The sequence below is a fragment of the Emys orbicularis genome, chromosome 4, assembly GCF_028017835.1.
Source record: "Emys orbicularis isolate rEmyOrb1 chromosome 4, rEmyOrb1.hap1, whole genome shotgun sequence".
Taxonomy (NCBI): Eukaryota; Metazoa; Chordata; order Testudines; family Emydidae; genus Emys; species Emys orbicularis.
In genome coordinates, this window is record NC_088686.1 from 157,063,255 (window position 1) to 157,089,404 (window position 26,150).

General features: G+C 50.7%; 1 protein-coding gene and 1 pseudogene across 1 annotated transcript; both read left to right on the forward strand.

The window, feature by feature from the left end:
- LOC135877976 (RING finger protein 112-like) overlaps positions 1-26,150 on the forward strand; it is a 1,138,053-nt pseudogene that overhangs the window by 127,489 nt on the left and 984,414 nt on the right.
- On the forward strand, positions 2,536-16,889 carry LOC135877412 (interferon-induced very large GTPase 1-like). The gene is made up of 6 exons (XM_065402842.1): positions 2,536-2,592; positions 3,274-3,563; positions 6,463-6,951; positions 7,510-7,575; positions 10,824-11,033; positions 12,026-16,889. The coding sequence occupies exons 2-6, from the start codon at positions 3,293-3,295 to the stop codon at positions 16,744-16,746; spliced, it is 5,757 nt and encodes a 1,918-aa protein (XP_065258914.1). The 5' UTR covers positions 2,536-2,592; positions 3,274-3,292; the 3' UTR covers positions 16,747-16,889.

Consider the following 26,150-nt stretch of genomic DNA (forward strand, 5'->3'; position numbering starts at 1 on the left):
CACCCCAGCTGAGCAGAATTTTGCAGCGGGGAAAGAGACAGACACCCAATCCCAGCCACTGGGGGGCAGGAGAGACCCAAACAAACCCATGCGCACATCTGGCCATGCAGAGAGTCCATCTAACACACCATGCCAGGAAGAGGGGCAAGCTTCAGGGGAAGAGGCTAGCAAGACCCATGGATAGCAAGAGGGTGGGGGGAGAAAAGGGGGCAGAGATGCTCTAGCCCAGCCACAAGCAGGGGTTGTGGCTCAGGGGTGAGGATCTCCGTCCTGTGCCACAGAGGTCAGCCTAGCCGCTCACAGCGGTTCCACCTGGCGTTGGAATCGACTGATCGAGCATGAGGGCTGGGGGAGCATCCCCCAAAGCCATGGGAGCCCAACGCTGGACCTTTCAGAGCTCGGTGGGAAGCAAAGGGGAGGGCGGTGACGTCAGGGCTGATTGGAAGAGTTATCTGAGAGGGGGAGGACGGACTGTGCACTCCCCTCCTGGGTTCTGTCCCCAGCCCTCGGAGGGCAGTGGGGCCTGGTGGTTAGAGCAGGGTGGGTGGGGAGCCAGGGCTCCTGGGTTCTGTCCCCAGCCCTCGGAGGGGAGTGAGGTCTGGTGGTTAGAGCAGATTTGAATGCAGAGAGCTCCATTCAGGCTTTCATTATACATCATAAATGAGCCGTACCAATTGGCAGAGTCCGTGTGTCTGTCTGTGTGTGTGTGAGCGCACGTGCAGCTTAGGGCATGGAAAGCCACCAAACCAGTCAATCACTTGCCACTTGAGGCATAGGTGCTCCGGGGCTGGAGCACCCACGGGGAAAAATTGGTGGGTGCTTAGCACCCACCGGCAGCTCCCCACCCCTCCGCCCCAGCTCACCTCCACCTCCGCTCTGCCTCCACATACTCCGCTGAGTGTGCCACGTGCCCACTTTTTCCCCCTAGCGCCCAGCGCTTGCGCCGCAAAACAGCTGTTTCACGTGGCAAGTGCTGGGAGGAGGGGCCGAGGCGGGGATTTGGGAAAGGGTTTGGAATAGGGGCGTGGCAGGAGCGGGGCCAGGGCGGGGGGGCGCGAGCACCCACCGGCGCCGGGGAAAGTTGGCACCTGTGACTTGAGGTGCTGTAATGAGCCAGCTCAGCATGAGAGGGCCAGCGGGTGAAGGGAGGACAACACATTTCCAATTCACACTTTGGTTTCCCTACAAAGCGCTCCCACCTGTGACGTCGGGAGGGGACGGGACATCGCGATGCCAGACAGCGGAGAAGCAGGCAGAAGGGCAAAGGCAGGATTTCTGACTCACAGCTCAGTGATTGCACGTGGCGCATGGGGGGCAAATTCCTCAGTTGCTGCTGGCAAGAAAGACAGAGTTTGTTGGGGTCACTGAGATCAGAACCCAGCCCTGACGCCACTGGCGTCCGTGGGGTCACTGCAGATTTTCTCCAGGGTCACTGAGATTAGCGCACACACAATGGGGGCGCTGAGCTCTGTAGGAGCCAGTCCCCAGCCCTCATAGCTCCCAGTCTAAACAGACAAGACAGATCCAGGTTAGGGAGGGGAAACTGAGGCACAGTACGATTCAATGACTTGCTCATGGTCACATAGGGTGTTGGGAGTTGAACCTAGGAGTCCTGGGATCCCTCCCTGGGCCATAAGCACAAGAGCACTCCCCTGCTCTCCGACACCCAGCCTGGCTGATGTGTCTCTGAGGCCGGTGTGGCATAATTAGATTCTGCAGCTTCTCAGCCTTTGTTTCACAAATTAATTCTCTAGCCCCCACTGGAAGGTGGGGGGGGGGGGCGGGACTGCAAAGAAAACCATCCAACCAGTATGATGGGTGCCTGAGTCTGCAGAGAGCCTGACAAAATAGCTCTGAGCAGAGAGAACTGACTGCATTTGTCGCCATTGGATTGTTCACACCTGAAACTAAGAATGTCACCAGGCGCATCAGTGTAAATTGTATTGCTGATCATTTTGGTGGAGAATGATTTACAAGTTTGCTTGTCACCCATCACACCAAGGGTAGAGACGCTCTGCGGTAAGAAGCAGGCTGGCACCTCCATATCCCTGACATCTGGAAGTGCTGTTCTATTCTGTTTCTTAAAGCGTTACTACGGGTCAGTGTTTCTATGAAGTACACATCTACTTTTGTCAATCAGTTTCTCGGCTGGGGGGGCCCTGATTGACACTGCACTGGAAAAGGAGCCCGCCAACAACAACAGAAGTTTGAGAACCTCTGCCCTAGCCCACCTGCTCGGCCCCCCGACCTGTGTAGCCCAGGGCAGAGAATTCCCACGGGTCCCCCTGCCCTGAGCTGGAGAACTGCGTCTGGCTGAAGCAGCGTTTCCACCAGGACACCCAGGCTGGAGGGGGGCATGGCCATCCAGAGAGGGGATCCCCTCCTGCAGGAGGCGGGAGGGCTCAGCCCATGGGGGAGGAGGCTGGCAGTGGCTGGAGGGAGGGAAGCCGAGAGGGAAGGGCAGGACCGATCAGCCGCCCCAGCCTGCGCCCAGCTCCTGTTTCAGTTTCGTTTCCTTGGTACCCGGCCGTCTAAACGGAGCCCGACAGAAGCCGGCTGCGGGAGAGAAGGGGCCACTTCTTCCCCTGAGCTGTGAGTTCCTTCTAGCAGTGCCCGCTGGGCTGCGGGGCTCTGGGGCTGGAGCGGAGCCAGGGAGGGGGTTGTGGGATCGGGGAGTGGGCGGGGGAGGGGTGCCCAGCCGGGAGCATCTGGAAAACCAGCCTCCTCCTGCCTAGGACCCTCCCCAGCCTGACCCCCATGTAACCCTATGGACAGGGGCGCTGTCCCCTGGCAGTCAGGAATGGTCCCAATGCCCCAGTGCGGCGCTAGGGGGCGCTGTGCTGCAGGGGCTCAGTAGGGGGCGCTCTCCCCTGGCAGTCAGTGCTAGATCCAATGCCCCAGTGCGGCGCTAGGGGGCGCTGTGCTGCAGGGAGCAGGGCAGGGGCTCAGTAGGGGGCGCTCTCCCCTGGCAGTCAGGGCTGGCCCCAGTGCGGCACTAGGGGGCGCTGTGCTGCAGGGAGCAGGGCAGGGGCTCAGTAGGGGGCGCTCTCCCCTGGCAGTCAGGGCTGGCCCCAGTGCAGCACTAGGGGGCGCTGTGCTGCAGGGAGCAGGGCAGGGGGTCGGTAGGGGGCGCTCTCCCCTGGCAGTCAGGGCTGGCCCCAATACCCCTGTGCGGTGCTAGGGGGTGCTGTGCTGCAGTGGATGAGTTGTGTGTGGTTTTTCAGGAGTTACAAACACAATCTGAAGTTGTTTCTCTCCAAATCCCTTGCCCAGACCCGGGGAGTTGGGCCCAATGGCCTTTGAGACGATCCGCTGGGGACGGGAGCGACTCATCGCCCTCCTTCTAACCACCCCCGACCCCGTCTTGGACGAAGTGGCCTCGCTGGGGATAGTCACCGAGGAGGAGTACGAAGCCTTGGAGAAGCTCTCGGAGCCCAGAGAGAGGATCCGAAGGCTGCTGATAAAGATCCAGAGAAAGGGGGAGCGCGGCTGTGAGCAGTTCCTGGAGTGTCTGCAGAGCCTCTTCCCAGACTTCCCGCCGGATTTACAGCCCCCGGGACGCCGTGAGTTGGGGCTTTCTGAGTCAGTTCAGTTTTTAGCGGGATTCTGTAGAAGAGACATAAAATGTAGCTAGGAGATATTGCGACGTGGCTGCGTATTGGTGACGGGTTGGACCAATGGTTAGAGCGGGGCGTGAGGGCTAGGAGTCAGGACTCCTGGGTTGTGTCCCAGGCTCTCAGTAGGGCTTTCCTAACAGATCGACCCCAGCATGTCTGTAGCATTCCTTGAAACAAGGGCTGTCAAGCAATTACAAAAATTAATCGCGATTAAAAAAATTAGTCGTAATTAATCGCGCGATTAATCGTGCTGTTAAACAACAATAGAATACCATTTATTTTAAATATATTTGGATGTTTACTACATTTTCAAATATATTAATTTCAATTACAACACAGAATACAAAGTGTACAGTGCTCACTTTATATCTATTTTTATTACAAATATTTGCACTGTAAAAAACAAAAAAATTGTATTTTTCAATTCACCTCATACAAGTACTGTAGTGCAATCTCTTTATCATGAAAGTTAAACTTACAAATGTAGAATTATGTACAAAAAAACCTGCACTCAAAAATCATAGACTTTAAGGTCAGAAGGGACCATTATGATCATCTAGTCTGACCTCCTGCACGACGCAGGCCACAGAATCTCACCCACCCACTCCTGTAACAAATCCCTGACCTATGTCTGAGCTACTGAAGTCTTCAAATCGTGGTTTAAAGACCTCAAGATGCAGTGAATCCTCCAGCAAGTGACCCGTGCCCCACGCTACAGAGGAAGGCGAAAAACCTCCAGGGCCTCTGCCAATCTGCCCTGGAGAAAAATTCCTTCCCGACCCCAAATATGGTGATCAGCTAAACCCTGAGCATGTGGGCAAGACTCACCAGACAAACACTCAGGAAAGAATTCTCTGTAGTAACTCAGATCCCACCCCATCTAACATCCCATCACAGGCCATTGGGCATATTTACCGCTAATAGTCAAAGATCAATTAATTGCCAAAATTAGGCTATCCCATCATACTATCCCCTCCATAAACTTATCAAGCTTAGTCTTAAAACCAGATATGTCTTTTGCCCCCACTGCTCCCCTTGGAAGGCTGTTCCAGAACGTCACTCCTCTGATGGTTAGAAACCTTCATCTAATTTCAAGTCTAAACTTCCTGATGGCCAGTTTATATCCATTTGTTCTTGTGTCCACATTGGTACTGAGCTTAAATAATTCCTCTCCCTCCCTGGTATTTATCCCTCGGATGTATTTATAGAGAGCGATCATATCTCCCCTCAGCCTTCTTTTCGTTAGGCTAAACAAGCCAAGCTCTTTGAGTCTCCTTTCATAAGACAGATTTTCCATTCCTCGGATCATCCTAGTGGCCCTTCTCTGTACCTGTTCCAGTTTGAATTCATCCTTCTTAAACATGGGAGACCAGAACTGCACACAGTATTCCAGATGAGGTCTCACCAGTGCCTTGTATAACGGTACTAACACCTCCTTATTTCTACTGGAAATACCTCGCCTGATTCATCCCAAGACCGCATTAGCTTTTTTCACGGCCATATCACATTGGCGGTTCATAGTCATCCTGTGATCAACCAATACTCCGAGGTCCTTCTCCTCCTCTGTTACTTCTAACTGATGCGTCCCCAATTTATAACAAAAATTCTTGTTATTAATCCCTAAATGCATGACCTTACACTTTTCACTATTAAATTTCATCCTATTACTATTACTCCAGTTCACAAGGTCATCCAGATCTTCCTGTATGATATCCCGGTCCTACTCTGTATTGGCAATACCTCCCAGCTTTGTGTCATCCACAAACTTTATTAGCACATTCCCACTTTTTGTGCCAAGGTCAGTAATAAAAAGATTAAATAAGATTGGTCCCAAAACCGATCCCTGAGGAACTCCACTAGTAACCTCCCTCCAGCCTGACAGTTCACCTTTCAGTACGACCCGTTGTAGTCTCCCCTTTAACCACAGCATGGAAGCATGTCCTCTGGAATGGTGGTCGAAGCACGAAGGGGCATATGAATGTTTCGCATATCTGGCATGTAAATACCTTGCAGCGCCAGCTACAAAAGTGCCATGTAAACGCCTGTTCTCACTTTCAGGTGACATTGTAAATAAGAAGCAGGCAGCATTATCTCCCGTCAATGTAAACAAACGTGTTTGTTTTAGCGATTGGCTGAATGAGAAGTAGGACTGAGTGGACTTGTAGGCTCTAAAGTTTTACACTGTTTTGTTTTTGAGTGCAGTTATGTAACCAAAAAAATCTGCATTTGTTAGTTACACTTTCACAATAAAGAGATTGCACTTCAGTACTTGTATGAGGTGAATTGAAAAATACTGTTTCTTTTATTTATCATTTTTAAAGTGCATATATTTGTAATAAAAATAATAATATAAAGTGAGCACTTTGCACTTGTATTCTGTGTTGTAATTGAAATCAATATTGAAAATGTAGAAAAACATCTAAAAATATTTAATAAATATCAATTGGTTTTCTATTGTTAAGTGCGATTAACCGCAATTAATTTTTTGAGTTAATCGCGTGAGTTAACTGCAATTAATTGACAGCCCTACTTGAAACCTGAGGATTTAGCCCCAAATTTTTGTTTTGATCTCTGCCCTAAAAAACTTGTCACAGTCCCACGAACAGCCTCCAATGTAATGCCCTTTTGCCGTAGACCACAGGATTTCTCTCACTATTTTTAACCTTTTCCTTCACTGCTGATCCAACTAAAACGCAGGGCAGCAGCCAGCAGCCTCAGAGGAGCGGCCAAGGGCTGAATGGGCCGTGGAGACACATCTCCCTTCTCTCTTGTCCAAGGAAGTTCCTGTAATTGCAAAGAAATCTGTAAGGCACTTAGGAGGGGTCTATTTGTTGTCCCTTTGCAGGGTGCGTAACTCAGACGAATGATGCAGAGAATCCGGAAGGTGGCGCATTCTCCGAGAAGAACGAAGCAGAAAACCCACAAGCTGCTGTAACCTTTGGCAAAAATGAGCTAGAGAACCCAGGAGGTGCCACATCCCTAGAGAAGAATGATCTAGAAAATCCAGAAACCACTCTACCGCATGAGGAGAATGATCTAGGAAATCCAGATGGTAGCCCATCGTCAGGGAAGATTGATCCACAGAACTCAGAAGATGCCACGTCCTCAGAGAAGAATGATCCAGAGAAGCTGGAAGAACCTGAGAAGCCAGAAACCGTGTTGTCCTCAGGGAAGGGAGTGGTGACACCAAATTCTGCAACAACCCCAATAAAGGATGAACCTGAAAATCCAGAAACTGCTTTACCCTCAAAGAATGATCCAGAGAGTCCAGGAGGTGCCAGATCCTCAGAGAAGGATGCAGCTGCTGTGTCCTCAGAGAGAGCAGATTTCGAAGGTACAGGACAGGTCTCTAGACTTGCTCTGTAGGGCAATGCTTAAGAAGTGTTTATGGCTGTCCTGCACTGGGCACAGAATCTCAGGAGGGTTCTCCTCGGGGCTGTATGGAGAGGGACAGAGGGAAAGCTGTGCTAGATTTCAGATGTAGGAAGGGTCTAATTCCTGTGTGTTTGGACCCCTTGCAAGAGCAGAAGGTGATTCTGGCTGCATGAACCCAAACGGAAACGATTACCTATGAACATCCTGGGAGGGAAAAAGGTGCTTTTGCTAATTAGCTCAATTGAACCAGGTCAACTCAACCAGAAACCACTTCACATTGTTTAGAACCTGGAGCTCAATTGCAGTGGCTCCAGCTACAAGCTTGGTTCCTCCTCTATCATTCCAGCAGGGTCTAAGCTGGAACTCCAGGGAGTCTGCCGTTCTCGAAGGGGTTCCTGAGATGGAGCGAGAATCTAAGGCTGCCCCTTGAAGCCCCCCTAGGCTAGACAAAGTCTATGGCCCAGATCTATAGGCTCCTACGTGAGGCTAAGAGACTTTCACTTGTTTTGCTTTGTAGGGTCTGGAAATATCCCCTGCCATGGAGAAGAAAGAAAAAACGCTGCAGGAAAAGGGAATATTGAAGGTAGGGTCTAGCCTCAGGTCCCACTGAGACCTCAAGGTCAACTTTGGAAGCTCTTCAAGGCTGGAAGTGAAAGACTATGGTCTAGTAGGATAGAGCAGTCAGGGACTGGGAATCAGGACTCCAGGGTTCTATTCCCACCTAGGGGAGGGGACTCTATAGTGTTAGGGGAGGGGGGCACTGACAGTCTGGGTTCCTGGGTCCTAGTCTGGGAAAAAATTCCTTGCTTCCAGTTATCCAGATCTTCTTATATGATATTCTGGTACTCCCCCAGATTGGCGATACCTCGCAACTTTGTGTCATGCCCAAATTTTATTAGCACTTTTTTGCCAAGGTCATTAATAAAAATGTTTAATAGGATTGGTCCCAAGACCAATCCTTGAGGAACTCCACTAGTAACCTCGCTCCAGCCCGATAATTCACCTTTCAGTACCACCTATTGTAGTCTCCCCTTTAACCAGTTCCTCGCCAACTTTAAATTCTCAAATCAATCCCCATCTTCTCTAATTTAACTAATAATTTCCCACATGGAATTGTATCAAATGCCTTACTGAAATCCAGGTAGATTAGATCTAGTGCATTTCCTTTGTCTAGATAATCAGTTATCTGAAATAGAGAGATCAGGTTGGCTTGGCACGTGCTACCTTTTGTAAAACCATGGTATATTTTATCCCAATTACCATTTACGTCTATGTCCTTAACTGCTTTCTCTTTCAAAATTTGTTCAAGACCTTGCATACAAGTTTTGTCTAACTAACAGTTTCCTAGATCACGTTTTTTTCCCTTAGGTACGACCTTAGCAATCCCCCAGTCATAGGGTACGACTCCTGAGTTTACAGATTCATTGAAAATCCTTGCAATTGTGCTTGCAATTTCATGTGCCAGTTCCTTTAAGATTCTTGGATGGTGATTATCCAAACCCATCCCAATTTAGTCCAATTAAGCTGTTCCCTTGCTGATCCATCCCCTCTTCTATTCCTTGTAGGCTTTCTGCTTTCTCTTAATCACATGTGTCAGATGCTTTCTCACCTAGCTAGGTCTCCAATCCTTCCCTACGATTTTCCCCCCTTTTCTTGGGATGCAGGCTCCAGATAGTTTCTGCAACTTTGACTTAAAGTAATTCCAAGCCTCCTTCACATTCAGATCCTTGAGTTCTTTGGTTCAGTCCACTTCCCTAACTAATTCCCTTTATTTCGTAATGTTTGCCCTTTGGAAATCAAGGACCCTAGTTGCTGACCTATTTTTGCTTATCCTTCCATTTAGTTTAAACTCGAACCAAGATAGAACCAGCTGTTCTATGAGTTTCCTGACTACTCACGAATGCCATATCTAAAATGGCATCATCTCTTGCAGGCTCAGCGATGGTTTGGTGAAGAAATCTGTCAGATAGCACCTACCCTTTAATACCTGTAATCCAGTCATGACTACTAGTCTACCATGTTTCTGTTATCCCTATAATAGCTGGTTTCACTTCCTTCACCAGTCGTTCTAGTTCCTCCATTTTGTTACCCAGACTCCTTGCACTGGTGTACAGACATCTTAGTTGTTACTCCTTGGCTTTGCCCAGATTCCTCACCCAATTCTATTGCTGTATCACCTACCTGACTGTTAGCGTCATTGATATTGGCACTGGCTTTCCTCTTCATGTCCGTTCTCCTACCCACTGCTGTTCCCTCATCCATTGCTGTATTCCCCTTTCTTGATTTTCCTTCTAGTCAATATTAGGATCAGACATGGAGGTTACATTAGCAACTCCCCCGAGTTCCTAGTTCAGAGCGCTTTTAATCAGATGTGCCAACCTCCATCCCAGAAGTCTATTTCCCTCCCTACTCAGATGGAGTCCATGCCATGAGAACAGTCCTCTGTCCGTGAATGCCTCCCAGAGGGCAAACATCCCACTGCTTGAGCCATCTGTTGCTCATCATGACTTGTCTCGCCTTTGGTCTCCTCCTCTAGGGACAGGTAGAATCCCACTGATGATCACCTGAGCCTCCATTTCTTTACACGTCTTCCCCAGCCTGGCATAGTCACCCTTGATGCATTCCAGTGAGAATCTTGCAGTATCATTTGTTCCCACGTGAAGGACAATCAGTGGATTCTTTCCTGCACCCATTAGGATACTCTTCAGCCTCAGGTCTGCATCCTGCATCTTAGCTCCCGCCAGAGCGCACACCCCTCTGCTCTCAGGATCAGCTCAGCTGATAGGCCTGTCTGTTCTTCTTAGTAGGGAGTCACCAATCACATAGACCTGCCTCTTCCTTGTGTTGGTGTGATGCTCTGGCCTTCCTCCTGTTCTTTCTGGCTGCAAGTCCTCTTGTCTCTTCTTTGCTCTTGCAATCTTTTGAGAGTCATCCTCTATCCTCCTGGGGCTCCAAACTCTGGCTATCTCCATTGACTCTTCCCCTCTTCATGTAGGACTAGCTGCTCTTCTCTTCTTCCTTGTTCTACCACCTTCTGTTACTGCCTGCTGTGCCCCGTCTCATATTCCAACTCAGGAAACCTGGTCCTGAGCTCTATTTCTCCTTCACTAGCTGGTCTTTTCCTCTGCCTAGTTCTTGTAGTCACATGCTTCCATTGGCCACTTTCCTCATCCAGCAGCATATCCTCCAGTTGTGCTTCCATCTGCCAGTCTTGACTTTTCCCTTCAGCCTCCTCTTGCCTTCTCTCCATCATCTGCTCAAATCCCCTTTGAAACTCCACCACAGCATCCATCTGCATCTCCAAACCTCAGATCTTCTCTTCCATCAGCTCTGTTAGGCAGCACTTCATCCAAATGAAGCTCTCTTCGGGTACCCGCTCCAGGATAACGTACATCCCACAACATCCACATCCAGTCATCTTCATTGTTTCTTCCACTTCTTGGGTCACTACCACTGCTGCCTCTGTATCTGTCATAGCCTTCCTGCCTAAGCTCCTGTCAAGGAAAACAAAAACAAAAGAAAAAACCCAACTAAACAAACACCAAAACAATAACAGAACACCCCACCTCTCCCCCAAACTCCCCTTACAAATTTCCACACAAACTCCCATGTTTTCAGCTCTGTTTGCTGGCTCCCATGCCACTGCTTCAGTTCAGGGCTCCATCACCATGGTGTCTGGGCTGCAGACACAACCCCTATTCCATGGCTTAGCCTTCGTTCATGCTCTGTCTGTCAGTCCTGCACCCTCACCCCGCCTAACGTGGGACTGTGGGACACGGGCCAGTGGGAAGGTCTAAGGTATCTGAACAGGCTTCTCTTCTGGATCCTTAGATGGAGTGACCCCAGACTCGGATGTCTCCATGCCAGAGAGCCGAGCCGCGACACCAGGAATTGCCTCATCAGTGGAGAGGAATGGAGCTGAGACACCAGGAGCTGCCGCGTCGGTGGAGAGGAGCAGAGCCGAGACACCAGGAGATTCTGTGTCAGTGGCCAGGAGTGGAACTGAGGTTCCAGAGACCTCTCCCAACAAAGTTCATACAGGTAGAGCCCAAACAACATCCCCACGGCCCCTCTCCCAACCCAGGTCCCCCTGCCCTGGTGGTGAAACAAGAGCTGGGTCTCCATGGCCCATTCCATCCTTGGCCACTTGCTAGTTGGTCAATGAGGAAGTCAATTAGGCCCCCCCACATTCCTGTGATTGTTCCATCCAATGTCTCCATCTCTGTACACCTGAACCCGAGCTACAGCCTGCCCTCAGTGTATTGTCCATCTGTGAAGCATGCGGAAGATGCCAGGATTGTGTTACAAATACTATATGTAGAGCTGGGCAGGGAATTGAAAGTACATTTTGTGGAGGTTTCTAAGATTCTAAATTTGAGATTTTCTTCCCCAATTTGGAACAAATCCCCCAAATTGCAAAATCCTCCATGAAAGAAAATTCCGGGGGGAAATTAATTGTTTCTGGGCCAATGGAAACACAGGCAGCTCTCTAGTGTCAGGAATCCAGCTGGCTCTGGGCACGGTCACCTAGCAACCCAGTGAGCTCGGCTGGGCCCAATAAACCCACACTAAGTGACTGTGCTCCCTAATTGGACAAAGGGCTCACAGGTCCCTATTTAAGCCCGGTAGCAACAGCACCACAGTGGCTGCTCAGTGTATTCCACACCCACAGCTGAGTCAGTCCTGCTTCCTGTTTCCTGTCCAGTCCTTAGACTTTGGTCCCCTCCGTTGAGATGAATGGAGCTGGCGTTTGGAAAAGGCTGGCGTCTGTCCCTGTATTCACACACTGATCTCAGCACCTGTAGCTGAGTCTCACAAGGCTCAGGCCCAGTTCAAGACCCAGAGAAATCACAGCTGGGGTCTGTAGCTATTTCCCTGGTGTGTGAGTGGGAGCGTGGGGAGATTCCACCCCAGGGAGGTGAAGGCTTGAGGCCTAAATCTTGGGAAAAGTGAGACTGAGAGGAGGCCATGGTGCAGCTGGCCCTGAGCTGTGACATCATGCCGGGTGGTGACACCTTCGATTATAACTGCAGGGAGAAGAGGGGCCCTGAAGACCTTCTTGTCCAAGCTGAAACTCAAGAAGTTCAGAAACCGGAAGCTCAGACTGAGGGATCTCCTGCAAATCAGCCCAGACAGCCTGAAGGACTGGACTCCTCACATCTTGGGAGACTTGCCTTGGCACTTCCTGAGAAAGCTCATGGCTCTGAACGGGACAGCCAGAAGCACAAGCCTTGGGCAAGGGGCATCTGATGAGGACACAAGTGAGGATGAGGAGGGTGGGATGATTGGACATGTGTTTTCTCTAAGGGAAGACGACTCTAGGGTTTCTCTGAACCCCCTCGATGTTCTCTGTGCCGTGCTGCTTTGCTCAGACAGTTTCCTGCAGCAGGAGATCCTGTCCAAAATGTCCATGTGCCAGTTTGCCCTCCCTCTGCTGCTACCTGCCCTCGACACCCCCAAGTGCACCCTAATGCTGTGGGCCATGAGGGACATTGTGAGGAAGTGGAGGCCGCACTCCGTGGCAGAGAGCAGAGGGTTCAGAGAGGAGAGCCTGGTGCTCACAGCAATGCCAACCATTTCCTTTGTGCGGCTGGGGAGCTGCGGCTTCTCCAAGTCCAAACTCCTCAATGAGGTTCTCAGCCCCTCCCAGCAGCACCACGATTTCTTCATCCATCAGGACATGGAGTCTGGGAACATCCCTCGGGAAATCGCAGATGGGCTGGTTGAGATTTCCTGGTATTTCCCCGGTGGGAAGGAGAATTTGGATCTTTTCCCAGAGCCCATCGCGGTTACAAACCTGCGTGGAAACATTGAGTCCCACTGGCTGCAGTTCAGTTTTTTAACAGAGGTCTCCTCAGCAGTGTTCATATTAACTGAGAGTATCAGTGAGAGAGAATACGCGCTGTTATCATCTCTGCAGGGATCAGCCACTAAATACTACTTCATCCTTAATAATCAGGCTGGGAAAGCCAAGGAAACGGTGGGACTCCTCAATATATTAGCCCCACTGCTTGATATGAAAAAATCACAACTTCTAGTGAAAGAGAAGAGCAACAACAGCGCAGAGCTGGTGAAAAAGCTGCGATCCACCCTACGGGGCGTCATGAGCTCCTCTCCCAAGAGCGCGAGCGTCCGAGACATGGCTGTGACGGCGCGGGAGCTAGGGATCCACGTGGAGGAGGACGGTGGAGAATGTCGGACTGCATTGGAGCACATAGAAGAAATCACTGCAGAAATACAAGACGTGGCAAAGTACAAGAGGGACATGCTGAGGCTCCAAGGGGATCTGTGGAAGAACTTGGCTAAAGTGGAGAAAGAGATGTGCCGGATGAAAGGCCAACAGGACGTCTCTCCGGAAGACTATAGATCCCAGCTGAGAGAAAGGTGGTTGGAGCTACGCAGGCAGCAGAATCAGTGTGACCTCACCAGCGGGATGGTTAAATTTATTAGCGGGATAGGACAACTGCGTCCAGCCGAGAAACATCACTTCCTGAAATGGATGAAATTCCACCTGGATCACATCGCCAGGGGGAACCTCTCTAGGCTCCGGGCTGAGTACAAAGAGAAATGTCATGCACTAGGGGATGACGCACAACAGCTGGCGGAATTGGACAAACTAATCTCTGCCAGCTCCTTAGGGGTGGAGCATTTCATGCGCGAGTTGGGGCAATTTTACGAGGCCGAATGCTCAATGGTGAAAGAAGGGAACATGGGGAACATCCAAAGACAATTCATCCATCTCCCAGGCATAGCAGCTGACCTGATGCTGGAAGGGTTTCCCATGGAGCTGATCGATGGAGATGCCTCCAACATCCCACTGCAGTGGGTGACAGATGTTCTGACAGAGCTCCATGCCAAGGTGGGGGGAAAGTCCAGAATGGTGGTTCTAACGGTGCTGGGAGTGCAGAGCACTGGGAAATCCACCCTCCTCAACACCATGTTTGGCCTGCAGTTTGCAGTGAGCAGTGGCCGATGTACGCGAGGAGCCTTCATGTCACTCATTAAAGTGGCAGAGAACTTTCGGCAGGAGGTGGGCTGTGATTTCATCCTGGTGTTAGACACAGAAGGCTTGAAAGCCCCGGAACTGGCCAAGCTGGAGGATAGTTATGAACATGACAATGAGCTTGCCACACTGGTGATTGGACTGAGTGACATAACTATCGTTAACATGGCCATGGAGAACGCCACCGAAATGAAGGATGTTCTGCAAATCGTGGTCCATGCCTTTCTCAGAATGGAGGAAATTGGACACAAACCCAACTGCCAGTTTGTGCATCAGAACGTCAGTGATGTGTCTGCGCATGAACAAAACATGAGGGACAGGAAGCACCTCCTGGAGCAGCTGGATGAAATGACCAAAGCTGCAGCGAGGTTGGAAAAACAAAGCAGGGAGATGAAATTTTCTGACATCATGGACTATGATCCGGAGAAGCACAGTTGGTACATCCCTGGGCTGTGGCACGGAGTCCCTCCCATGGCTCCAGTGAATATGGGATACAGCGAGAGCGTGTGTGAACTGAAGAAATACCTGTTTGAATTCATGAAGAATCGATCACCTCGCAGAGCCCCCAAGGACATTTCCCAGTTCATTGAATGGGTGAGAAGTCTCTGGAACGCCGTGAAACACGAGAACTTCATCTTCAGTTTCAGGAACAGCCTGGTGGCTGAGGCCTACACGCAGCTGTCTGTGAAGTACGCGGAGTGGGAGTGGGAATTCCGCAAGGAGATGCATCTCTGGATGTCCAAAACAGAAACCACCATCCAGAACCAATCCGCAGACGATCTGGGTCCAGGCACCTTTGAGAAACTAAGGCTGGAAGTTCACCAGATGCTGCACAGTGGGGAGCAGAAGATGCTGCAGAGCCTTCAGAACTACTTTGAGAGTGGAGCAGGCAATCTGCACCTGGTAGAGAAATACAGAGAAGATTTTCTCCGGAGCACGACATTTCTCCGGCACGAACTGGAGAGCTATCTGCTCTGCAAGTCCGAAGAGGCCATTTGTATCCAGAAAGGTCGGAGCAAGATAGACCATCTGCAGGCCGGGTACATGAAAGTCATTGAAGGGAAGGTGGACAGGCTCTTGCGGGACTGCAGGGAGAGGGAGATGGAGCTAATGCCCAAGGAACTGGAAAGGGAGTTTGCCAAGATGTGGAAGGAAACCTTAGCAGAGCTGCCGCTGGAGCGCTTACCCCTACGCCAAATTCATAAAGACGTCCACTACCAGCTGTGCAAGGACCTGGAGAACAGAGGGAGTTTGGTCAAGCAGATGCTCCATAAAGCCCAGAACTTGCTCACCTATCAAAGCAAACCCTTCCGCATGAAGAAAGAGTATCTGGACTTGGCTTGGTACAAAGTGCCTGTGGAGTTTATAACACAGCAATGTTGGCGTGAGTTGGAAGAGTTCACAAAGTCCCTGGTGGAGGAGTGTAGGAGGTACATTGGGCAGAAGGTCCACTCCCAAGGGGATTATGACCAGACCTACTGCAGGGAATTGCTGTGGATGATCAACGAGAGGCTCCAGGAGAAGATTGCTGGGAAGATGTGCACCAGTGCTTCCTTCGAAGTCGATTTAAAACTTCACATCCTGGGGGAGGCAGCCAGCACTTTCCAGAAGATGCATGAAGACTTTCTCAAGAAGAACGATCCTCAGTGTCGCCTGGAGGAGCTGAGACCTCAGTATTTCTCCACCTTCAGAGACCTTTACTATGAGAAGGATGCCTGCCGGAAGAGAGCTTTTGATTTCAGCAACCAGTGTTTGACACCTGCTTTATGGGAATATATGAAAAAGAGACTCGGGATTGAGATAGTGGATGACTTTCTCAGCAGCGGAGAGTCCATCGAATACGGCAGCCGGAGCTTCTTCCAGTTCACCGTGCAGAAGAAACTGCTGGAAGAAATGGACTTCGATAACTACGTGAAATACGTCAGAAACTATGAAGAGTTTGTAAAGGCTTGGATCGAGACATGCCTGATCAGCCACTACAGAGAGATTGGGAGTTTGCGGGAGCTGAAGAGAGCAATTCTAGCCACAATAATGAAGAAAATCCGGGACGCTCTGGAGAGCTCTGAGTGCCAAGACGCCCTCACTATCTCTGAGTTCTTGGAGCAATTTTGCCAAGCGATGTGCAAGGAGCTGGTCATCTCCAAGGACAGTTTGGAGGTGATCCTCTTCAAAAACACAGCCAGTGTCGGGCAGTTCTCAGCCGACATCCAGACCTTCCTCCCCCAGGTGGAAGAAGGCATCCTCTTGGGATGGGAAGAGCTGGGTGTGGAGATGGTCTTCACACAGCTCCAGTTCAAGCCTCAGGATGAGATCTTCCAGCGCGTGTTCGGCTGTGGGAAGCAGTGTCCGTTCTGTAAAGTCCCCTGTGAAGCAGGAGGCAGCGATCACAAGCAGCATTTTGCATCAGTGCATCGGCCTCAAGGGCTGGGGGGCTGCATTTATGAGACAACTGGCAGGCTTGTGTATTCTTTGTGCTCCTCTGATGTAGTTTCTAGTAATTCATTTAGAAATCTGCGTACAGCCTTCCAATGGCATCCCTACAAAGATTATCGCCAATTCTACCCCACCTGGTGCATCCAACCGGACCCCAGCATCAGCGCCTCCGATTATTGGAAGTTCATATTCAGAAAGTTCAATCGACAGTTTGCCAGAGAGTACAATGCAGAGCCTGCCGATCTGCCCCCGGAGTGGAAGAAAATAACCAAGGAGCAGGCTCTGGACAGCATCCGAGAGGCCTTTAACATGGAATAGAGGCTGGCACTCTGCATTATGATACAGTCTAATTCCATAACAAGGCGCCGTCAGTCTTAATCCTGGCATTTTGTTACTTCCCAGGGCTTGATTTTGCCACCTGAAGGTTCCTTTAATGTAGTTTTTTGTGTGTAATTGCCTAGGCTTAAAAAAAATAAATGGAAAAACAAAGCAGTTCCATCGTGTGACATCATATTGACACCTCCATAGCTCCTCAGCAGGGCTTGAACCTTTAGATGCCTGCACACATCTCTGCCAGTTAAGCTAACCGAGTAACTGATAGCAGTAGTAGGTTGTCATCCTCCATGGGGACTGGCCATCACAAGCGAGTGAGGGACATACTTTGCCAGTGGGTTTCATAGATATTTGCTGACAGCAGAGGACAGGTAAAACTCAGGACTTCTGGGTTCTGTCCCTGATTCTGAGGGGAGAGTGCTCTATTGGTCATGTCATAGATCCATCTGTCCATCCCCACCCTCCCAGCTTGACCCCTTCTGACCCATCCCTTCTAATATGTCCCTGTACCAGTACCAGTCTCCCCAGTCCCAGCTTCTTCGCTACACATTCCAGTCCCCAACTGAAAACAGGGCATCATAATGGAACATATCAGGCAACCTTTGCTACAGGGGGCACTACCAGCCACGCTTATAGTATATCTCTACCGTGGGTTTCTTCCCATCGAGAGGTAGAAATATGGCAGGGTCATTTCCCTGATGGCAGGTGGGTGGTTTATAACATTTCCCAGATGCCTTCTGGGATAACTGTAGAGCCCCTGCCACTCTGCCCCCTGGTGGTCCATGAACCACCTCCAGCTGGAATCCGGATCCTCCAGCCACACCCGGGGACAGGGAAATCGGCAAATGGCGGTGAGCCATTGGTGGATCTGGGCTGCGGCATCCAGTTTGCTTCTCCTGATAGCTGATAGATCTCTACTGAGTTGCACTGGGTGGGTCATTGGCTGGGGGTGAAGGGACCAAGCTAGAACAGTGGAGAGTGTTAATAAAGGTTTCCTCGGCATATTCAGCTCTGGGTGTGTGGAGAACCAGGGCCTCTGTCTCCAGTAGGAGGTAACATTGTTAGCTGAGCAATGTTAGGTTCGATACTCACTGTCACATCCGTTTGTTGGGAGGTAATGCAATATCTTTTGAATGCCCCAGCCGATCAATTCCTACATTTTGGGGAACGTTCTAGACATCGGCTGGCAGAACCCTACTGATCTTGGGTCAAATTGGAAAATCCGGAAGGGAGAAATGGGAGACGCACAGAGAACCCCTGGCTTCTGGCCAGCAAAGCCATTAACTTCAACCAGCTCTGAAACTGTAGATCAAAGAACCAGTTGATGGCAGAAATTAACCCCATCCAGCTTAAAAACACCCCCATCTCAGCTCTGCTCAGTCCCTCAAATATTATAGTGCAGTGCCAGCTCTGGGATGGTTAAGTTGGAGAACAGCTTTCTGTTTGAAGGGCCCCACTTCAAAGTGCTCTAAAATCTTCATGTTTACTCAGATTGTTCTGAAATGTGCTGTGCCTCATGGGGGAATGGGATAGGATTCATGGTCCAACTTTGACCAAGGGGGTCCCGAGATACAGCCTCACACAAAAGACAGTTTTTCATCAGGTTGAGAGATTGCATCATTGGTGTTTGGTTTTTGGTGTTTTTTTCCTCTGAAACCAGGGCTCTGCTCCTGCCCCAAATACCTTGAAACTGTTGACACCTGAATGCCTGATCTTCCAGAGAGAGAGAAATAGAATGGTGGTGGTGGGGGGAATGGGGGCACAGTGAGCCCCTGGCATGGGGGGTAAGGGGAAATGGGGGGCACACAGAGCCCCTGGCATGGGGGGAGGTGTAAAGGGGGTGCACAAAGAGCCCCTGACATGGGGGGCGGGGTTTGGGTTTGCAAACTGACTTGAGGATGGGAGAGGGACATCCAGATGGGGGGGGTGGAAGGATGCAAGGGGCCCCCGGGGGGTGCGCTGGGCTTGGCCGACATGCCCTGGAGCAGGTGTCCCCTAGCCGAGATCTCAGCCCCCCAACACGCCCTGCCTCGCACCTTGGGGTGCAGGGACTCTGTAAAGGGGGGTGCATCAGGCAGCCTGGGGGCAACTCAGAGGGATCCCCATGGGGTGAAGAGACCCCCCACAGATGGCCAGGGCTCCCCCTGTCTTCAGCACTGGGGTGGGCTCTGCCTAAGGAGGATTGACTGAGGGGAGCGGGTGGCCCGGAGGGGAGGGGAGATTAGGGTCCCAGTTGTGCCAAGTGCTGCAGAGTCCCTGCCCCAACCAGCTCACAGCCTAAACAGACAGAGTTCTATCCTCTCCCTTTTATACATGGGGAAACTGAGGCCCAGAGAGCTGCAATGCCCTCTCTGATCACACGAGGCATCTGTGCCGGAGCCAGGGATAGAACCCCGGATTCCTGATTCCCAGCCCCCCGCTCTAACCACCAGACCCCACTCCCCTAACAAAGCCCAGGAGAGAACCCAGGAGTCCTGGCTCCCAGCCTCCACCAGCCATTCACATCCTCAGCACCTGGGTAATTGGCCCTGCAGGGGAGCAAAGGATCTTACGCAGGCCTTTTTCTACTGCAGTCACCGCGCCCCCCTGGCCGGTCATCGCTTTGACATGCAGGGCCTGGGCACCTTGACCAAACTACTCACACTGTAGGCTGGCTGCAAAGCATTGTGGGTAGGGTAGCTCCCTGCCAATTGTCTGGAAATGCTGGAAGTCTTGGATGTGGAGGAGGGGGGGGGGGGGGAAGAGATTCTAACTACAAAGGAGCCAGCGCCCCCTAGAGGGGAAAGGCCCCATGTCCCCTCCCCCACACATCCCAAAACCATTTTGGATAGTAACTTTTAGCTAAAACACTCCATCGTAGAATTCATGGGCCAGCTTCTAGTGACTTGAATTCAGGTCACTCCAGATTTACTCCCGGGGCACTGAGATCAGGATCCAGCCCTATATTTTCCCACCCTATAAGCCATCTCCCACATTTAAAAAAAACAACAGCCACTGCTTTTTCTTTGAAATTTATTTTCTTCAATCTGAAAGTCCAGCACAGTCTGACCTAAAGAATAACAAACCCAAACCCTCATTTTTCTTTTCAAAGATTAAAAAAAGGCAATCGTTCCAACTTAAATAAAATATTACAAAATAGAGACTTTAAAAATAACGTAAGTATCAGCCAGAAAACAGGGGAAGTGCACCATCAGTGTAATTGTCCCATTATCCTAAGTAGAAAACAAAAGGTCTCTCTCCGCTCTGCTAAGCAAGATGCTATAAAAGAAAATTCAATACAGAGCCAAGCAGATCTCAGTTGGTCACCACCAAATCCACGGGGGGCTGTAGGAAATGTGTGTAACAAACAGGAAGGTTTATTCAGTCAGTGTAACAGCACCGTGATGGTCCCATCTGTATTTCTTTGCCGTCGTTGTAGCCCGGTTGGGCCCAGGATATGAGAGAGACAAGGTGGGTGAGGTAATACCTTTTATTGGACCAACTTCTGTTAGTGACAGAGACAAGCTTTGGAGCTTACACAGAGCTCTGCTTCCAAAGCTTGTCTCTGTTAGAAGCTGGGCCAATAAAAGATATTACCTCACCCACCTTGTCTCTCTCATCTCTCTGATTTCACATTTTGTCCCTCTCACTGAGCTCTTGTGAGTTTCGTCAGTCGAGAAGAGCCGCTGGGGCAGGCCCTGCTATTCCAAGCCACTCTGTCACATCCGCCCCATAGTATCATCCACTTGCCAACCAGTTCCCGTGTTTGCTCTCGGGATGCAGCTCCAGAACCTCCCTCCTCAGACGGTTAGAAAGCTCATTTCCAGCCTCTGTTTATCCAGACCCAGTTGTTCTCGTGCCACTGTTGTCCTTTAGCTTCCACAGCTCTGCTCTCCCCGCGTCCCAGGTGTCTGCCCCCCAGATGTATTTATAGAGAGCAATCAGATCCGTTCTCCTGGCCTGCGTTTTAGGCTAAGCCCAGGTCTGTCAGCCTCCTCATAAGATCAGCTCTCTGTTGCCCTGTTCGTCCTGGCAGCCCCTCTCTGCACCTGAATTCCTCTTTCTCGAACCTGGGCAACCAGAGTTGGACACCGTATCGCAGGTGTGGTCTTCTCAGTGCCTTGCCCAATGGCACTAATGCTTCTTGTAGGATGGCATTTGCAAGTCTCAAAGGGAGAGAGGGAAATTTTTGCCCAACTCCCCTCAGAGAACTGGGGATAGAACCCAGGAGTCCTGGCTCCAAGCCCTGCCCTACCCCACTGACTCCCCTCCCCTACTCGGACCCTGGGATAGAACCCAGGAGTCCTGATTCCCAGCCCCTCCTGCTCTAACCCACTAGACCCCACTCCCCTCCCAGAGATAGAACAGAGAAGTCCCAGGCTAGAATCAGACCAGGGTCCTCCTGGGGTGTGTATGTGTCCGGGGGGTGATCTAATTTCATTCCCAGGATTCCCTTCAACAAACTAGTTATGTCACTAATTCTAACTACCTATAGACACGCAATGTTCTCCATCAGCCGAATCCAACTTAAACCAGTTGCAGAGATGTTTTTTCAGGCAAGTGAGTTGAAGTCTAAAGCCCTTGTGTCGAGGGGAAGAGGGTTTGCCATGGACAGATGTTCAGGAGCGGTTTGGTTTGGAAGTAACCTACAGCCTTTAAGGCTTGGGCTAGAGAACATTTAGAAATTTAGATCAGGCTCGGAAGATGGAGTCCTGACTCCTAGGCCCACCCCCCAACTTCTGGCCCACTAGACCCGAGTCAGGGACAGAACCCAGGAGTCCTGATTCCTAGACTAGTGCATTAATCACAGGCCCGTCTTCTTGGGATGAAGTCAATTTTGTCCACCTCACCATTACTATGGTTTGATCACTGATAGAGAAATCTTTATATCACACACACACACTCTCTCTCTCTCTCTCTCTCTCTATCCCAGCTACTGATAGGTAGCGGGGACACACACACAAACACCCCAATTCTCCCTGCTTCCCATGCAGTATCCTAGCACCCCTGGACAGCTCAGGGCACAGGCCATCCCATCAGTGTCCTGTCTCCAGCGGTGGCTGATCTCTGCTGCTTCAGAGGGGCGGGGGGAGACAATCCCAGATACTGCCGGCCAACTGTGCAATGGGGCAGGTAGGGGGTGAATTCCTTCCTGACCCCTACAGGTGACTAGCAGAAACCCTGAAGCATGAAGCCCAAACCCTTGTCACCCAGGGATCACCCTTAGCATCGGGGCTCTGTAAAGAGGGGAGGGGACCCTCCAATTTCTTAACTCCACAGCACCTGGGCATGCAGTTCAAAGGAGAGCTGGGGGTGGGGATGGGGGCAAGCCAGAGGAGATAGGGTGCCAGGGGGTTGATGTGGGGGTTGGGATTCTGCTGTTTCAAGTGAATCATAGCCAGAGCGCCCTTTGGAACCAGAAAGATTTGTGCATGGGGCAGCAGAAGCCAAGAGTCAGGGGTAGATCTCCAGCTGGGGATCTGGCCACACTGAGCCCAGCTGGGATCTGGCCCCGTTGACCCCAATGGAGCTATGGCCGAGTGACCCGAGTGACTCCTGAGTCCTATCCTGGCTCTGGGACGGGTGGGGTCTGGTGGGTTAGAAGAGGGGGGCTGGGAGTCAGGGCTCCTGGGTTCCATACCCCACTGCCTGTGATGTTGGGCAAATCCTTCCAAATTGCTGGGCCTCCGTTGGAAAGAGTCCAGTGGACGGCAACAAAAATGATTAAGGGGCTGGAGCACATGACTTATGAGGAGAGGCTGAGGGAACTGGGCTTGTTTAGTCTGCAGAAGAGAAGAGTGAGGGGGGATTTGATAGCTGCTTTCAACTACCTGAAGGGGGGTTCCAAAGAGGATGGATCTCGGCTCTTCTCAGTAGTGGCAGATGACAGAACAAGGAGCAATGGTCTCAAGTTGCAGTGGGGGAGGTTTAGGTTGGATATTAGGAAACACTATTTCACTAGGAGGGTGGTGAAGCACTGGAATGGGTTACCTAGGGAGGTGGTGGAATCTCCTTCCTTAGAGGTTTTTAAGGTCAGGCTTGACAAAGCCCTGGCTGGGATGATTTAGTTGGCGATTGGTCCTGCTTTGAGCAGGGGGTTGGACTAGATGACCTCCTGCGGTCCCTTCCAACCCTGATATTCTATGATTCTATGACCCCTGCTGGGGATCGGGCCCCATTGACCCCAATGGAGCTATGGCCGAGTGACACCTGCTGGGGATCTGGCCTTCAGAATCACTCCTCCACCCTTTTCCAAGGCAGCCCCCAGCAGACCCCCCTGAGCTGTCTGATGGCCTTTGCATTCAGTGAGGTCCTGGCTTTGCAAATAAAGACCTTGCCAGGGAATCAATTACTAGTTCCCCGTGACCTCTACTCCAGTCACTCCCACAGACTCAGCGGAAGTTGATCGGGTTCGTATTCCTCTACTAGCCCTTCCACGGGCGTCCTCGCCGCAGGAGAGCAGAATTGTCAGCGGGGAAAGAGACAAGACACACAATCCCAGCCACTGGGGGGCAGCAGGGACCCAAGCAAATCCACGTTCCAGCTCCAGGGAAGGGGCTAGTGAGACCCATGGACAGCAAGAGGGTAATGAGAGAAAAGGGGGCAGAGATGCCCTACCTCAGCCAAAAGCAATGACTCAGGAGTGAGGGTCTCTGGCTTGTGCCATACAGGTCAGACTAGCTGCTAACAACGGTCCCATCAGGGCTTGGCCGGAAGCGTCCCCCAAAGCAGTGGAAGCCCCAATGCTGGACTTTTGGGAAGCAAAGGGGAGGGCTGTGAAGTCAGGGCTGAATGGAAGAGATATCCAAGAGGGGAAGGATGGGCCTTGTTATTAAGGCAGGGGGCTGGGCACCAGGCGTTCTGGATTCTATTCCTGACTCTGGGACAGGGTGGGGTCTGGTGGGTTAGAAGAGGGGGCCTGGGAGTCAGGGCTCCTGGGTTCCATACCCCACTGCCTGTGATGTTGGGCAAATCCTTCCAAATTGCTGGGCGTCAGTTTCCCCCATTGTAGAACAGAGAATGACCTGTTTTCTAGACTCCACGCGCTGTCTCTGTGCAAGACCTGGCACAGCAGAAGCCAGGATCTCGGTTGGGGTGGAGGGGTCTGTGGAGCAGTTGGCATGATGGGGGTCTAGACCTTAGCCGGGGGGGTCCATGCAGCATCTGGCACAACCAGGGGTGCTTGAGGGGGGCTGTGTCGACCTGCCCCATTACAAACACAGGATAAAAAGGTTCTAGTTTAGGAAGTCAAGGCCACCGATGCTTTCAGGCAGGGATCCCACAAACGATCAAGCCTCTACTTAACGTTAAGCTCCCCTTGAATGCCACTCGAGCACATTGTAGAAAGGGAAACATGGCCCAGGGCAGGTTTAAATCATGAGGTCTGCACGGAGCCCCAGCTCCAGGAGTCCATGGGATTAATGCACAAGAACCTGAGCGATAACAAAGTCTGGTGCTGGCTCTCAACCTTGAGGCAAAACAATGAGCCCCCCCCAAGCCACATAAAGAGGATCCCCCCCCCTTCACTGTTTTTTCTTTTTAAATAAAAACTAATGATTTTTAAACAGGTAGCGATTGCTACAGGTGTGTATATATAGGTATCGCGGGGGGGGCGTCTAGTGGTTGGAGCAGTCTACTGACAGACTTGGATTCTATTCCCAGCTCCGCCAGTGGCCTGCTGTGACACGTCAGCCTCAGTTTACCCTTCTGCAAAATGGGGATAACACCACCGACCTCCTCCGCAAAGTGAGTTGGGAACCGCTGCTGGAAAACGCTCGGTATTATGATACCGGTACAAAGGTCGCCCATAGAACTAAACCAAAACGCTTCCAACACAGCTGCAGGACCTTTGTCTCCGTGCTTTCGGGAGCCCCCGGGTTCGGACTCTGACCGAGTACATAACAACAACAAAATGATCCGGCCTGAGCGGGGTCGATTTTTTTCTCGGTGAGATTTTTAGTTAATTAATAAAAAACAAAACATCTTAAATACAACGCATTTCCCTACGCCGCCCCCGCCCGCACACAAAAGTCTAACCAACATTTTCTTCTTATACAAACTTTGTCCCCGAATTTCACTAACGATCGGCTGGAAATAAAAGTCCAGCGCACTCGATAGCAACTTGAGCACTGGACCCACCTCTGCGCTCGGAGGCCAGAAGACTTTTTAAAGGGAAAATTCCCCTTCCCCGCTAGATCAGATAAACTTAGCTAAGGAGAGCTAACTACGCTGAGGCCAGTGGTCCTATACCTCTCATCCCCGCTACAGAAATATTTCTAGTAGCCGCTCTGAGACAAGCAACAATCAAAGAATGATGAGGGTTCCGGTTAAGAGGGGCTGTTTGTCCAGCTACAAATTTTGTCCTGGTATTACTATGCATGGGTTTTTTTGGTGGAAAATTGGGTTTTTAGAAAAAAGGATCAGTTTTCCCCAGAAATTTTCAATTTGTTGTCCAAAAAAAAAGGCTGGAAATTGAAATATTGCTATCTGGAGAGAGCCCGGCGCTGCCTCATGGGATGCATAGGTCCATTACCTCATGTCCCTGTTCTCTTCTATGGATCAGGCTGCTCAACCGGACTACCTTTCCCATGATGCACTGCTTCCCCTCTCCCAGACTGGAGACTGTGTGCATAATGGCAGGTATAGCTCAGGCATCTCATGCTCTCATTTGCTTCCGGAAGCCATGTTCCATGAGTGGCCTACATCTCCCATGATGCACCATGTTCTCCCGTCTTGCAGAGGTGTTCCATCATGGGAGATATAATTCAACCAGGGAGTGCATCCTGCCAGGAGAATGGAGAGCATGAAGTAATCAAACTACAATTCCCATGATACACTGCAGCAACTCAAGAGGAACGACCATGGTGCATCATGGGAAATATAGGCTGACCAGGAAGCCCAGCCTATAAGAGAGAAGAGGAAGATGAGACACCTGAACTACACCTCCCAGCAGGCACTGCGGAAGCATTTCTAAATCAAAACTATTCAGTTTTCAGCTTTTAAAAAATAGAACTTTTGCCAAAAAAAAAATTGAATTTTCAACAGAAAGTTAACCCCCTCAGCCCTCCCGAAAAATGAAAAACAGACTAATTTAGCTTCCTTCTAAAATTTTCCAACAGGGATGGAATATAAAAATTTTTGTGTGTGTTTAGACAAGACCCTAAGAAACTTAAAGCCACCTTTCTAAGACCTGCCTTGCAATGAGAAATCTCGGCTGGGGTCCGGAGAGCAAATATCGTTGCTATCGTGTGGGCTGGGCTGTATTTCAAAACGAAAAACGGAAGAGAGAGAGACAGAGAACAGGAAGCCGAGATGCTTGTTTATAAAACAAGCACCGGGGCTTTGCCGAATTTATAAGCGTATCACAGATCACACAGATGCACGGGGGTATCAAACCAGCCCTCTCTCGA